The sequence below is a fragment of the Lagenorhynchus albirostris genome, chromosome 15, assembly GCF_949774975.1.
Source record: "Lagenorhynchus albirostris chromosome 15, mLagAlb1.1, whole genome shotgun sequence".
Taxonomy (NCBI): domain Eukaryota; kingdom Metazoa; phylum Chordata; class Mammalia; order Artiodactyla; family Delphinidae; genus Lagenorhynchus; species Lagenorhynchus albirostris.
In genome coordinates, this window is record NC_083109.1 from 78,569,200 (window position 1) to 78,584,263 (window position 15,064).

Sequence of the window (15,064 nt, forward strand, 5' to 3'; positions counted from 1 at the left end):
CTGAGCAGAAGAATGCTGTAGAAAGAGCAGCTACTCTTGCAGCTGCTGAAGGCTGGACTGCTGTGGAAGCCAGCTGAGACCTGAGACAATGTCGCCACTGCCACCACTACCCCAGACTGGTCAGAGAAGATGGCAGCCAGTCAGTGCTCCAAAAGGAGGCGACTTCCCTGCACGATGTGCTGAGGGGGGTGGGAAATAAAGGTCTTATTTATTTCTCTGCTGGTAAATGGGGGGCGGGGTGAGCAGATCTGAACCATTTCAGCTCAGTGCAGCAAATGCCCCCTTTAGTACAAACACCTGGCCTCCCACCTTGACTCGCAGACCAGAGGTTACGTTATACCGCTTGTAAAAGTTATTTGCCTCAGTTTCCTCATCAGTAAAGGGCGGGAGCGGGGGTCGAAGGGCGGGTTGGAAATGACCTCTAGAGTCTTTCCTAGCTCTTTCTAGAGTAGACTTCAGGATTAGTAAGAGGTGCTCCATCCAGCCTGCCTGGGCCCCCAGCTATAGAGCACGGCGCCTCCAAGCTTACGCCTCGACGACAGGAGCCACTCATGGCGCCCCTCGCCTGCGACCGCCAGCGGCACAGAAAATACAGCATCCGGAGCAGGCCAGGTGCGGGGTCCGCAGCGGGCCCAGGCAGCGCCTCCTCGGCTTGGCAAGGATCTGCCCCGCGGCGAGGGTTCAAGCCCCAAACCCAGCACGTCACGAGCTGCGGGAACGTGATTCCCAAAACTCAGGCTCCGACTCCCCGCAAGAATTCTGCGCGGGGAGGGGCCGGGCGGAGCTTAGCAGGGCGGGGCCAGGGTATTGGTTGGCTCCGCCCAGGGCGTGGCCAGGTACGGTGCTCTCGCCTGTGGGCGTGGTGCCCACAGGGTTTCGTAGTGACGCAAGGGGCGGAGCCTGGGGGGGGACAGTTTTCCGGGATTACGTAAGGAAACGTGAGCGAAGGAGGGGCGCTCCGCGATAGGGGGCGGGGAGAAGGCGGAGCTCCAGTCGGAATTGGGCGGGGCTCCGAGCGAGGCGGAGCCGGGGGACACCACGAGGTGCGCGCCGGGAAGGAGATCCGGGAGATGCTCCGCTGGGCCAGTGCCTGGAGGCTCCCCCATAGGGGCCTCGGCCCCTCCAGTCCCAGCTTCTCCAGAGTGCCTGTCGCACCCAGCAGCAGCCAAGGCGGCACCGAGCCGAGGTCAGTCAAGGGTGTCAGGTGCAAGTTCGTCCTTCGCCCCTCCCCCTCCAGTCCAACCCAGATGGCTCCACTTCCTCCGCTTGGGCCCGCCCTCTGCCAGGCCGCTTCGCCAGCCGGCTCAGGCCCTTCCCCTACCCTTGCTCCTCCCGCCAGGCCGGTGCCGCTTTCCTACAGACTTCTGGACGGGGAGGCAACCCGCCCGCCCCTCGTCTTTCTGCATGGGCTCTTCGGCTGCAAAACCAACTTCAACTCCATCTCCAAGGCCCTGGCCCAGCAGACAGGCCGGAGGGTGAGCTTCCGGGACAGGTGGGGACCCGAGGGAGGTGGGGCCTTGGTGGGCGGGGCCCTAGAGGAGGCCGAGGTGTGGCCAGCTTCTCTGTCCTCAGCGCTGCGAGTGGCAGGTCCTTCTCGGCAGAAATTAAAGAAGAGATTGACCTTCTAAGGCTGGAGGCCCCAGGGCAGACCCAGGCCCTAGATGAACCCCATTTATTCCCTCGTGCTTTCACCCATCCAGTCCTTCATTCGTGTTACAGGTCTAAGTGCTGCACCCTAACCTAGGCTCTGCTGTCAGATGCCTAAGCACCAATACCCTACCCCCTAAGGGGGCCAGACCCTGCTTGTTCACCAGGGATGACAGGGGGCGTTCCACCTCGTACAGCAGCCCGTCCTGCTGTGCTCCAGCTGTTGCCAATTCTTGGTGTCTGCTTTCTCCGGAGTTGCCGCCCAGCTAGGCCATACCTCCAGAGACGCGGTCACACTCCTGGGGCCTTCTGGCACAGTGGCTCCAGGTTCGTCATCTGGGCCTCCAAGGTCTGAGAACTGGGCCTTCTCACCTTTCGGGCCCTTCTTCCCCTTCTGGATCTCCCCACCACCCCAGGCTCTCCACCTCCCTCAGCCTGCAGATCTGCCAGGCTTTTGGCTATGCCCTGAATGTGGATGCCAGAGCTGCCCGCCTCGCCCACTCTCCAGGTGCTGACAGTGGATGCTCGGAACCATGGTGACAGCCCCCACAGCCCAGACATGAGCTACGAGGCCATGAGCCAGGATCTGCAGGATCTCCTGCCCCAGCTGGGCCTGGTGCCCTGCGTCCTCATTGGCCACAGCATGGGAGGCAGGACAGCCATGCTGCTCGCACTTCAGAGGGTGAGCCGTCTCTATCCAGGGCTTCTTCCCATCCACTGTAGACCCTGCGTGCCCAGCAGGCAACCTGGAACTCCAGTGAGCCTTGGATGGCCAAGTTCAGGATCCAGGAACTAGGCCTGAGACCTGCTATGCCTGCCCTAAGGTCCCCAGTCTGATTCTCTCCCACAGCCAGAGCTGGTGGAGCGCTTGATTGCCGTGGACATCAGCCCAGTGGAGAGCCCGTCCAGCTTGAACTTTCCAAACTACGTGGCAGCCATGAGGGCCATAGACATCCCGGATGAGGTGTCCCTCTCTGGTGCCCGAAAACTGGTGGATGAGAAGCTCAGCTGTGTTATCCAGGTAATACACCCAAGCCCCTGTATGGTGTTGTGGGCAAAGGAAGAGTGGCGGCCCCAGGCCTCACAAGGAGTCCCTCCCACCCGCAACTGCTGGACCCCCACAGAGCATAAGTATGCGGCAGTTCCTGCTCACCAACCTGGTGGAGGTGGACGGGCGCTTTATGTGGAGGGTGAACTTGGATGCCTTGGCCCAGCACTTGGACAAGATCTTGAACTTCCCACCACGACGAGAAACCTATTCTGGGCCATCCCTCTTCCTCCTGGGTGGAAACTCTCAATTCGTGCTGTAAGCCAGGCTGGGTGGTGGGAGGGGCATACCTGACTTATCCAGCCCCCAGCCTGGGGAGGGCTGGGGTGTGGGCAGGGGGTGCCTGAAAACCCAGAAACACCACTAGGCAGGTGGACTCACGTGGCTCCCCATCCCTCCCCACTTGGCCTCCACTTCTCTCCTCTCTCCATCTTCCTACTTTCACTCCCTCTCGGTGGCCTTCTCTCCGGCGGACAGTCCCAGCCACCACCCTGAGATTAGACGGCTCTTCCCTCGGGCCCAGATGCAGACCGTGCCTAACGCTAGCCACTGGGTCCACAGCGACTGCCCGCAGGACTTCATGGCTGCAGTCCGAGACTTCCTGGCCTAAGAAAGGCCAGAAGGGGACACAAAACCCCAGGCTTCAAGGCCCTGCGGGCTGCTCCTTGTTTCTGCACAGAAGGACTCAGGTGGGCACTGAGAGGGCACAAGGATGCGTCGGGGGTGTGTCAGACCTTAAACTTTAATGAATAAAGTTACTCTTCCCAAGGTCTTGGGCTGAGCTCTCTCACCGCCAACGTCCCCACCAACGCAGGGGGAATCTGACCCAGGGGGTCCTGGCAGTTCCAGGGTCCATGGGGGCTCCCAGAGCGCCCCTGGACTCTCTCTGCAGCTGACTCTCGACCTGCTGCCTCACCATCCACTGCATGTCATCCTGGGGGCAGGAGAGCAGGTTCAGGGGCCAGGCTTGTGCCCGTCTGGCCCAGCCCCCTGGGCCCGGCCGGCAGGTCCACCCTACCTCCCAGGCCTCCACCTCCTGCTTCAGTCTCAGCTTCTCCTCCAGAACTTCCAGCAGCTGGGCCTCCACAGCTCGCAACTTGGCTTTGAATATGTCCAGCTCAGCCTCCACTGCCCGTTTCCTGAGGGGGCAGAGAGAGCAGCCTGGGCGTCAGAGCCTGCAGATCTGGTTCTGGGCCCTGGGGGTGGACAAGTATGGCCACAGCCCCCGCCTTGTGACAGAGTGGGTATTTGTGTGGCTTTTCTTCCAGGAATGCCTGATGTCCCCCCTTCCCCTCCTGGCAGGACAGAGCCTGAGGGTGAGCCAGCCACCACCCTCCCATCCCCCACAAGCAGCTTCCTCTCACTTGGCAATGGCTTCATCCCGCTCCCGGAGGACCTGGTCCAGCGAGGGCTCTGTCTGGGTGTCCCCCAGCGCTCCAGCCACTTGGGATTCTGGGCTCTGTGGTAGGGTGACAGAGGAGGCAGTAGTGGTTTGTGGCTTGCCTGGATGAGGTGCCCCACTTGGCTTTTCCGCCCTGGCCTTGGCCCTGAGGCTGATGTCAGGAGGGTAAGGGTCTGAGACGTTCTGTACCTGCCCCCCAGTGCCCCGGTCTCGTGGGCAGGGGACTGCATCATGCTGAGGGGTTAGTAGGTGTGGCCCCTTCCCACCTAAAGGAAAGCAGAGGGGGCAGGGTGTTTGGACCGCCCCCCTCCACCCCATAAGAGGAAAGGAATTCTCACCTGATCCCCAGGAAAGAGACAAGGTGGCTTCAGAAGGACACTTACCCCTCGAGGGCCCCAGACTGAGAGGGTGGCCTGGTGACTGGGACTCTTGTCAGCAGGGTGGGGCAGGCGGAGGACGTGGCCCTTTGCCCTCCCTTCCTGTCAAGGCACTCCCTGTGAGGCTCCGCCCCGGGTAGGCTGACCATGCCCCTGCCTCCACTCCCGGATCCTGGAACCCTCCAGCCAGACCCAGAGTTTCTTCACCCATTCCTTGTCCAGGCATGCGTGCCCCTCACCTCAAGGGGGCGCACTACTCACATCAGGAGATAAGAAAGGAGTGAGAGCCGGATGACGTCAACGCTGAGAGACAGGTGCCCCAGTCCCCCATGCTGAGGAGTTGGCATCTTGGAAGCTTGAGTGGCATCACCACACATACAACCATAACCTTAGCTCAGCAGAAAACAGAAGGGCAAAAGTTTAACCGTTCCTGGCAAATGCCTCCTAACACATTGAACCGTCCATCCCCCCTAGCAATATCCTCCAGTATTCCCACAATAGTGTTCATTATTCCTCCAGTATTCCCAACATTCTGATCCTGGAGTGTGGGTGGAGGTGCTGTGCTCTGAGGGGGGACGGGCAGGGGAAGTCTCAGAATCTCAGTATCCCACACCCCCCCTCGATGTGACCATTGAGAGCACAAGTAACCTCAAACGTGTAAGAGGGCCTCCCCATTGAGAGGCCTTTGCAGCAAGGTTCCATCTTGGGGATTAGACCCTCAACCCCACTCTAAATAGTACATACTTCCTCCAAGACCCCCCAGGAAGCTCCCTGCAGACATGACTCCTGGTTTGTCTGGGTCCCACTCAACCAGGTGCACCTCTAACAGCCAGACTCCAGTTTCTTTGGTTGAACCCAGGTGAAGAGGTGGAATTGAGCTGTACCCCCAAAAACCCCTTTTGTGGAGGAGATTCATTCATTGTGTTTCTGGAGGCTGCTGTATGTCATGATCCAGACAGGACCTCTGCTCTCGGATCTCTGGGGCTAGCAGGGATGAAGCACAGATATAATCAGAAAAGGGTGTCAGGGAGTCCAGGGACAGTGGGAGCACAAAGACCCCTCACATCCAGTCACGGGGGTTCCACAGGAGCTTGTCCAATAATGAATCCCGCAGGCCAGCAGGAGTCAGCCAGAAAGGTCTAACACTCATGCCAGGCATTTCTTTTATCTTAACTTTTTACTTTGAAGCAATTTCAAACTGCTCTTCAATGTCAATATATATATATATATATATATATATATATATATCCTTTTAGGGTTAAAAAAACTAATATGGTATCAAACATCGCACCCAGTTGTCACATCTCTCTGGTCTCCCTCAATTTAGAACAATTTGCAGCCTTTCTTTGAATTTTGACCTTGACATGTTTGAAAATCACAGGGAACTTATTTTGTAGACTGTCCTTCAATTTGGGTTTGTCCATTTCTTTCTCACAATTAGACCACTGTTACATATTTTGGGCAGAAATATCACAAAAACGATGCTGTGCTTTTTTTTTTTTTTTTTTTTTTTTTTTGGCCATGCTGCACAGCTTGCGGGATCTTAGTTCCCTGACCAGGGATTGAACCCAGGCCATGGCAGTGAAAGCGCTGAGTCCTAATCACTGGACCGCCAGGGAACTCCTGATGCTGTGTTCTTGTATTCAGTATCATTTGGAACCATGACGCCTGGTGCTGGTAATGTTGATCACTTGATCATAATTAGTAGGTATTGGGGAAGGGAGGTACTTTAAGACTATGAAACACCCTTTTCTTCATCCCACTTTCACCCATAGGTTTCAGCATCCATTGATATTTCTTGCCTGAATTAATTATTAATACAATGGTTTGCAAATGGTGATTTTCCAATTTTATCATTTCTTCTACATTTATTAGTCGGCCTTCTATTATAAAAAACTTTTTCTTCACCCCCATTTATTTATTCATTTACTTATTTATCAGATGAACTTGTGATTTCCTATTTTATTCCATAGGTTATAATCCATTCCTATCATTTATTTTGATGCTTAAATTGTCCCAGGATTGGTCAACGGGTGCCCCTTGCTGACCTCTTGTCATTTTGATGTGTTGCATCATTCTTTGGACACGTCCATTCTTTTCTGGCTCAATAAGATATTCCAGGTTCATCTTGTTTTTCCCTGCCCCAGCCCTAGAATTAGCCATTTCAACAAGAATACCTGTTTCTTTTTGCTGGAGAATAATATTTAGAAACCGAGATCTGGGTGTTAGTTGTGCTCAATGCAATTAGGGTAACCTCTACTGCCAGGCCTGCTCAGTAGACACATGTTTATATACACACATAAACATACACATTTATACCTATGTTTATTCCTTTATCTGTGTGATGGTTAATTTTATATGTCAACCTTACTGAGCTACTGGATGCCCAGATACCTGGTTAAATATTACCTCTGGGTGTGTCTGTGAGGGTGTTTCCAGAAGAGGTTAGCATTTGACTTGGTGGCCTGGGTAAAGCAGGTGGCCCTCCCTGATGTGGGCGGGTATGATCCAATTCATTGAGGGCCTGAATAGAACAAAAAGGCAGAGCGAGGTTGAATTCTCTCTTTCAGACTGTTGAGCTAGACTTGGTCTTCTCCTGCCCTTGAACTTGCACCATTACAGCTCCCTGGTTCTCAGGCCTTCTGTCTGAGTCTGGAACTCCACCACCCTGCTTTCCAAGTCTCCAGCTTGCAGACAGCAGATTGTGAGACTTCTCAGCCTCCATAATTGCGTGAGTCAATCCCTCATAATAAGTCTCTTTCTCTATATTTATCCTATTGGTTCTGGTTCTCCGAAAACCCAAACTAATACAATTTCCATATATTGAAAAATAGTTTCCATTCAGACCTTAAATTCCAATGGCACAGGGTTCATCCTAGCTTTCCCCCTTTCCAGATTTTTACTGCCTTTTCCCCAATTGTCTTCAATATATTTTATAATTTGTTCAGTCTCCCTGTAGGTAGCTAATCCTCTGAGACAACAGGCTGCCCCTGACTTAGATGCCCTCCTTACATGGGGGTGGGTCTGGCAGGGCTGCCTTCCCATCCCACACCAGTGCCATCTGCATGCATGGTCCTGGCTGCCACTGGGCTATCAAACATTTCTAAGACTTTTATATTCGTTCATTCTACAGATATTTATTGAGCACCTACTATGCTTCAGGCATGTTTCCAAGTGACAGACATAAAACAAGATGACAGACAAAGTTCCCTGACCACCGGAGCTCACATTCTAGGGAAGGGAGATAGACAATAAACAATAAATAAATGAGTATACCAGATGGTAAGAAGTGCTGTGAAGAAAAAGAAAGCAGGGCAAGAGAATGATAAAAGACTAGGAGATTGCTATTTTATATAATTCTGTACTATCCTAGGGAGATCACAAATATTAACCTACCACTGAGATGAAAGATAACCGTTCTCATGACTTGGAATAATTTTTCCAGCAACAGCATCATTCATGGATTCAAAAAGCTCTGGGTTCCCCTGATGGTTCAGTGATTAAGATTCCACACTTCCACCTCAGGGGGCACGGGTTCAATCCCTGGTCGGGGAAGTTGCACATGCCATGCAGTGCAGCCAAAAAAAAAAAAAGAGTTCTGTATTTCCAAGCACAAGTGAAGATGACACATTCGAGAAAACTGTATTAGGGAACTCAAAGGAGGTGCTAGGGATGACACATGACATGACAATGAGAAGCAGAAATACAAGTGAAGGGTTTGAATGAACTTTCACAAACCGTGAGCGTGGAAAAGAATTGTTTTGAAATAAAGTTATTTGTAAATATATGTGATTTAAAGTATTTCCATTTTAAATGTTTTCACTAAATATTACTAGGGAGCCGCTTATTTCATTTGTACCCCTAAATGTTTTAATTAGACTATTGAGCCAAATTTCTTTCTTAAAAATCTTCTCATTGGGAAAAGGAGGGCAATGTATTCAGGCATATAGTCAATTCCATCACAAATACCTTAAATATCACACACTGAGCAGTGAGACTCATTCCCCAGCTGCCTACTGCCCGTATCTCCCTCCTCTGCTGCACCCCCAGGATGGCTGAGCCCAGGCCTCAAGACTGAGCCAGAAGATGGTGGGCTGGGGTTAGGGAGTCTGGAAGGGGGAAGGAGAGCTGCCTGCTGGGCAGGGCTGGACTTTGTGGTCAAAACAGCTTGGATTTGCAGGGCTAGGTGGCTTACAAACCATGTCACCCAACCTTCAGTACCTGGTTTGTGTTTACCTCTCTGAGCCTCATCGTCCTCATCTGTGAAATGGAACTAAAGGAGGACCTTCCTGATAGGGTCACAGTAAGAGTGACCCTTACACAATGGCCAGCACTTTGTACAATAATGGGCCAGGGCCAGACTTCCCAGGGGAGGAGAAAGAGGGAGTAAATCTGCCAGAAAGCAGCAGAAAAGCCACAACTGGAGAACATCAACAACACACACGCACGCACGCACGCACGCACACACGCACACGGACACGCACTCTCCCCAGCCTCGGAGCCTGGGTTGGCTGGCCCTTCCTGCTCTGAGCCCCTCACAACTCTGCCCCGGGGACAGAATTCCTGAATTCTACACAAGCTGCCTCCCCTTCCGCCTCCAGACCCCGAAAGCCCATATACTTCCACATCATTGTCTTGTCACTGTCAGGGTGTCTCTCACACCAGCCCGGGAGTTTCTGGAGGACAGGTAGTGACTGTCATCATCCCCACCTGGGCACACAGGTGCTCAGCCGTGAGGGCGTGGGCAAGGCAACACCGGCCTTGCCCAGCAGGTGGCAGCAGTTCCCAATATTAGGGATCCCCACTCCCACCCTCCCAGCTGTTGGGATGGAAACTCCAAACTGTGCTGGGCCGAGGATGCTCCCAGACGCCCAGCCTTTCCTTCAGTGCTCCTTTATAGGAACACGCCTCATTCAAGCATCCAAGTGTTTACAGCTCAGTCTGCAAACACACTTTCTGTGCCAGCCCTGGGGAATCGACAAGAACATGACCCCGTTCCTTCCCTTTATGTGTCCCCATCTAATGAGGGGACAGACACTTAACACACACTATATGCACACGGGATGATAGTGCTATAGTCGGGATAAATACAGGACTTTGTGGGACCACGCAGAAGGAGTCCAAAGCTCATTCTTGGGTGGTCAGAGACAAATTCTTGGAGGAGGTGATGGCTAGCGGGGAAGGACTAGAAGTCATTGGCCAGCTGCATGGGGAGGAGGAGAAAAGAGGGAGGAGAGGGCCCCAGGCATGTGCAGGTCAGGCATTAAGGCTGCTCACAGGGTGGGAGGGAAGGTGGCCTCCAAGAAGAGAGGCAGGGCCAGACCACAAAGGACCTGGAAAGCTATATTGTGGTACCAGCATTTCCCCGCTCCTCAAGGAAAAAAGGAAACCTGAACAAGTAGAGGGGTGCAGAATGCCAGTGTTGGGGCACAGTGATGCCCCTTTAACGAGAGTGGGGAGAGGGCTCTACAGAACATTGCTCTGGACTGAATCTCCATCAATTAACCACATTAAAGAATGGGAGTGATGTGTGTGGTGGGGACTGCCTGGTTCCCACAGGGACGAAGCCCTGCTCTCTCACTGTCCATGTCCTTGTTCACAGCTTTGCCCCAGAATGCCCTTCCCCCATTCTCCACCTGGTCACCTCCTACTCATCCTTTAAGCCCCAAGTCAAATGCCCCACCTCTGCCAAGTGGTCCCTGATCCCAGGGAGGTGGCTGCTCGGGTGCTCATTGGCACCTTGTGCAGCAGCTTCTACTTTGGCTCCTGCCATGGTTCTGGGTCCTCTGTCTCTGGCCATCCTTCACCTGTCAGTTTCATCTTCAGCCCTTCACCTTCTTCCATAGACACAGACACACACCCACAGACACACACATATGCACACACTTCCCTAGACTGTGGCCCACAACTTCCATTTCCACCCCAAACCAGGCTCCTGCTGCCTTCCAAGTCTCCAGCCTGTGTGCCACACTAACTCCTCATTGACTGTCTGCCTGTCTCCTCTGGATGTCAGGGCAGAAACCTTAAATAGTACACATCCTGGTCGAACCGCTCTCCCAGGTGCCAGTTCTGTGCTTATCGGCACGTGGTCAGTCACAGGGCCTGTGGCTTCTAGTTCATAATATCTGTCACTGTTTGGTTTTGTTTTAAATAAATTTATTTATTTGTTGTTTTTTCTTTGGCTGCGTTGGGTCTTCGTTGCTGCGCATGGGCTTTCCTTTTAGTTGCAACGAGCGGGGGCTACTCTTTGTTGCGGTGCGCAGGCCTCTCATTGCGGTGGCTTCTCTTGTTGCGGAGCACGGGCTCTAGGCGCGCAGGCTTCAGTAGTTGTGGCACGTGGGCTCAGTAGTTGTGGCTCGTGGTCTCTAGAGCGCAGTCTCAGTAGTTGTGGTACACAGGCTTAGTTGCTCCACGGCATGTGGGATCTTCCCGGACCAGGGCTCGAACCCGCATCCCCTGCATTGGCAGGCGGATTCTTAACCACTGCCACCAGGGAAGCCTCTGTCACTGTTTTAATGTTTTACAACAAACATATTCTTTTCATAATTGAAATAAAGTCGTATTAAATCTCTCTCTCTCTCTCTCTCTCTCTCTCTCTTTTTTTCTTGGCCACATGGCTTGTGGGATCTGCGTTCCCTGACCAGGGATCGAACCCGTGCCCCCTGCAGTGGAAGCACGGAGTCCTAACTATAGCTACTGGACTGCCAGAGAATTCCCTTAAATAAATCTGTTGAATGCCTTTGACCCTTCTCTCCAGCCGATGGGTCCTGCTCTTGTTCACACAGTCCCAGTCTCTCTCCTGGACAACGCAGCAGCCTTCCAGCTGGCCTCCATGCTGCTATAGATGAGCCTCTTCCCTTGCTTTAAGACCATCTATGGTGGCCTTTTCCAGCCTGGGCCTCTCCCACAAATTCCAGATTCCTATGGGCAGTGGCCTACTTGCCCTCCCTGGTGGGACGTCTAATGGGCCACTCAAACCTAAGGGTCCAAACCCCGAATCCTATTACCACCTGCCACCCACCTGCCACCTGCTCCTTCTCTAGTTTTTCCTCCATCTTTGCAAATGGCAACACCATCTTTCCATGTATTCAGGGCAAAAAACTTGACTCCAGGCATCCTTGATGCCTCTCTTTCTCTCAGTTGGCTCTACCTTTAAAATGTATCCAGGGGAGCTCCCTGGTGGTCCAGTAGTTAGGGCTCGGCACTTTTACTGCTGTGGCCCAGGTTCAATCCCTGGTTGGGGAACTAAGATCCTGCAAGCCACGTGGCACGGCCAAAAAATAAAATAAAATAAAATAAATAAAAATAAAATGTATCCAGGATGTGACCACTTCTCATCACCACCATTGTATCACCTTTGGCCCAGCTGCCTGCGTGATCACAACAACTTCCTAAATACGTCCCTGCTTCCTCCCGTGTCCCCTTCCGTCTGTTCTCCACTCAGCAATCAGAGCAATCCTGCTGAAGCCCAAGATGGATCAGGTACCTTCTCTCTTCAAAACCCTCTGGGGGCTCCCATCACCCTCAGAATCAAAGCCAAGGGACACACAGTCAATTCCAACGCCCCTCCCTCGAGTCCTCTGACTTCACCTCCTTGGAGCTCTTCTTCACCCACCACACTCCAGGCATCCTCACCTCCTTGCTGTCTCTCCGATATGCTAGGCACACTCCCTGCTCCTGGTCATTGCACCTGATGTTTCCTCTGCCCAGAATGCTCCTCCCCCAGAGACCTACATGCCTCACTCCCTCACCTCCTTTATTTATTTATTTAGAAAAAAAGGTTTTTTAAATTTATTTTATTTTTGGCTGCGTTGGGTCTTCATTGCTGTGCGCGGGCTTTCTCTAGTTGCGGCGAGTGGCGGTTACTCTTCATTGCCATGCGCGGGCTTCTCATTGCGGTGGCTTCTCTTGTTGCGGAGCACAGGCTCCAGGCGCGCGGGCTTCAGTAGTTGTGGCATGCGGGCTCTAGAGCGCAGGCTCAGTAGTTGTGGTGCATGGGCTTAGTTGCTCCGTGGCATGTGGGATCTTCCTGGGCCAGGGCTCGAACCCATGTCCCCTGCATTGGCAGGTGGATTCTTAACCACTGCACCACCAGGGAAGCCCCCCTCACCTCCTTTATTATTATTATTATTATTTTTTGCGGTACGCGAGCCTGTCACTGCTGTGGCCTCTCCCGTTGCAGAGCACAGGCTCCGGACGCGCAGGCTCAGCGGCCATGGCTCACGGGCCCAGCCGCTCCGCGGCATGTGGGATCTTCCCGGACCGGGGCATGAACCCGTGTCCCCTGCATCGGCAGGCGGACTCTCAACCACTGCGCCACCAGGGAAGCCCAGCAAGGCCCTCCTTGACCACCTGATTTAAAGCTGGAATCCTGCCTCAAACCCGGCACCTTACTCCTTCTGTCCTGCTTTATCTTCTTCATAATATATTATCACCGTCATGTATGTTATTTTCTTGTTTGTCATCTCTCTCCTCTACTAGAACCCATGGAGGGCAAGGACTTTGGTTTTCTGCCATGTCCCTAACGTCTAGAATAGTCAGCACGTAGTATATGCTTTTTGATTAAGGGAATGAAAGTCGAACCCTTGATTGCCTCCACCCTTGTCTTCACAATGAAGTTTAACGTTCAAGGTCTCCCTCACTGGCCTCATCTCCCACCCACGCTCATCCCCATACCTGAGCACTGCAGCAGGCGCCTGAGGTTCTCCAGTTGCTCTCCACCCTCACCCCAGCGTCTGGGCACACTCCTTCTGTCTAGAATGCCTGCACCACTGCCTGCTGCAATGCCACTCCTTCAATATCCAGCTTGAATGTCACCGGCTCTGGGAAGCCACCCTGAATCCTTCACGTATTGAAACCATGTCTGTCTCTCCCACCACTCTAGGAGCACCTTAAGTGCAGAACAGTATCCCCAGAAGGTGCATTCCCAGGTAATGTTTGATGAATGAATGAATGAATGAGAGTAAGACCTGTATCAGAAAGGCAGTTTAAGTTGAAGGGCACACATTCATTCTCTATTCATTTTTCACGCTACCATTTAATATTCATCTCAATAAGTGATGCTTGGCATGACACCAGGATTCTCTAAGGGCAGCAGCTGTGTCTCCCCTTCCTGCCCTCTCCCCACCGGGCCAGACACTGGGCTCTGGGGCTGCACCCATGACTCACCCCACTGAGTCACCCTGCACAGAGGAAAGTGCTCTGAACCAGGAATCAGCAGCTTCCCTGCCACCTGTTCCCTGTAACCCTGGGCAAGTCCCTCTAGCAGATGAGTTCTGGTCTCACATCTGTCAAATGGGGCACCACCAACACTTGCTCCGTGGGACACTCAAGGTTGAGGTCTGGACAAGTGGAAGGGGTGTGGCTGCCTCTCATGCTAGGTTACGTCTGAGCTAGTCTTGGACCAGACTTTCCTGGGAAGGAGGGATGGCTGGAACAGTGTCTCCAGCCTGTCTGCCAGCCAGCTAACCTGTGCCCACAGTCTCGGAGAACTGCTGGGCCTGGACATACTGATCAGCAGGGGGCTGGCCCAGCTCCAGAGCAACACCTTGGCAGCCCTGGGGAAGGGAAGGGGGAGTGCTTGGCTTGAGGTCAGAGCATCTGGGCCAGGGCACAGAGGGGGCAGCTGGGTGTGTGTGTGTGTGGCTGCCGCTCAACAAGATGCTGGCAGGGACCAGAAAAGAAGCATCTGCTACTGACTAGCCCCCAGCCACCACCCCTCCACAGTATTGAGAAGACCTTCCCATTAGTCCAGAGGAGCTCGGCCCCTGCTTAGCTACTCCCAGCTTCTAGCTAGGAAGTAGGATCTCAGGCCCGGGGCTGGGATGCAGGACTGGGAATACAGGGAAAGGGGAAAGAGATGGGGCTATAACTTAGATCACCTTCCCTCAAAATAGAGGGGTGCCTGCATCTTGCTGAGAGTGGAAACTAAAGGAAAAGTGGTGGTCACTCAGCATCAGACTGTGAACTGAGGAATCCTGGGGAAAGAAGGGGCCAGAGCCTGAGTCTGAATGAGACGCTGGGAGAAGGCAGGAAGGGTAGGGGCTCAAAGGCTGGAACTCTAGAGGGTTTTGGCTCGAGGAGGCTTTTGGAGGGGGATGCTGGAGGTCCCAAGGCAATAAAATTAAGGAGGGAGGTGGGGTCTAACCTCTAGCAAATCCCCGGGGATATGAGGGGCCCTGGGGGTGAAGAGCCAGGGTCCAGAAGGAGGGATGCTGAGCGGCTGAGTCGAGGGATGGGAGGAGGGAGGACGGAGTTAGGACGGGAGGGAGCAGAGACTCTGGGAACCGACCCCAGGCGGGGATCAGGCGGGCGTCGAGAACGCAGGGGGATGAGGTCCCTGGGCTGTGACCCTTCGGAGGACCTGATTGGGTGTGGGGGAGGGTGGGCAGTGGGAGCGGGGAGCCAGAGTCCCAGAATTGGGCTCTAGGCTGGGACCCGCCAGGGCGGGGCGGGCAAGGGGCGGGGCCGGGCTGGGGGCTGGGGGCTGGGCCGGGGTCCCGGGGGCCGGGGCGGGGCCGGGCTGGCGCTGCGCAGCCGCGGGGCGGCCGCCGCGCATGCGGGGCTCACAGGGCTGCAGCCGGTGCCGCT

At 53.9% G+C, this 15,064-nt stretch overlaps 2 protein-coding genes and 1 non-coding gene across 4 annotated transcripts; 2 read left to right on the top strand and 1 right to left on the bottom strand.

Moving 5' to 3' along the window:
- Positions 1–1,007: 1,007 nt before the first annotated feature.
- Positions 1,008–3,463, top strand: ABHD11 (abhydrolase domain containing 11). Of its 2 annotated transcripts, XM_060122764.1 has the most exons (6): positions 1,008–1,186; positions 1,340–1,475; positions 2,156–2,329; positions 2,498–2,668; positions 2,772–2,953; positions 3,173–3,463. In XM_060122764.1, the coding sequence occupies exons 1-6, from the start codon at positions 1,071–1,073 to the stop codon at positions 3,303–3,305; spliced, it is 912 nt and encodes a 303-aa protein (XP_059978747.1). In that variant the 5' UTR covers positions 1,008–1,070; the 3' UTR covers positions 3,306–3,463. The 2 variants fall into 2 exon arrangements, with proteins under 2 accessions (XP_059978747.1, XP_059978748.1); XM_060122765.1 differs by lacking the exon at positions 2,772–2,953.
- LOC132506295 (CREB-regulated transcription coactivator 1-like) lies at positions 3,429–15,032 on the bottom strand. Its single transcript, XM_060124816.1, has 6 exons — positions 14,838–15,032; positions 13,954–14,031; positions 4,481–4,576; positions 4,060–4,154; positions 3,714–3,834; positions 3,429–3,629 (listed from the first exon to the last, which is right to left on the bottom strand). Exons 1-6 carry the CDS (start codon positions 15,030–15,032, stop codon positions 3,483–3,485), a joined length of 732 nt encoding a protein of 243 aa, XP_059980799.1. The 3' UTR covers positions 3,429–3,482.
- Positions 11,648–11,719, top strand: TRNAK-UUU (transfer RNA lysine (anticodon UUU)). Its single transcript has one exon. It is a non-coding gene; the product is annotated as a tRNA-Lys (tRNA).
- Positions 15,033–15,064: the final 32 nt, after the last annotated feature.

Bases quoted from the DNA above. Each gene is read 5' to 3' on its own strand.
- ABHD11 (XM_060122764.1), top strand. From the start codon at position 1,071: ATGCTCCGCTGGGCCAGTGCCTGGAGGCTCCCCCATAGGGGCCTCGGC. The intron at 2,330-2,497 runs GTGAGCCGTCTC...TCTCTCCCACAG, and splicing joins TGCTGCTCGCACTTCAGAGG to CCAGAGCTGGTGGAGCGCTT. The intron at 2,669-2,771 runs GTAATACACCCA...GGACCCCCACAG, and splicing joins AGCTCAGCTGTGTTATCCAG to AGCATAAGTATGCGGCAGTT.
- LOC132506295 (XM_060124816.1), bottom strand. From the start codon at position 15,032: ATGCGCGGCGGCCGCCCCGCGGCTGCGCAGCGCCAGCCCGGCCCCGCC. The intron at 4,577-13,953 runs GTGGGCACAGGT...GTGCCTTGACAG, and splicing joins CCCAGCAGTTCTCCGAGACT to GAAGGGAGGGCAAAGGGCCA. The intron at 3,835-4,059 runs GTGAGAGGAAGC...CTGCCCCCTCAG, and splicing joins CGGGATGAAGCCATTGCCAA to GAAACGGGCAGTGGAGGCTG.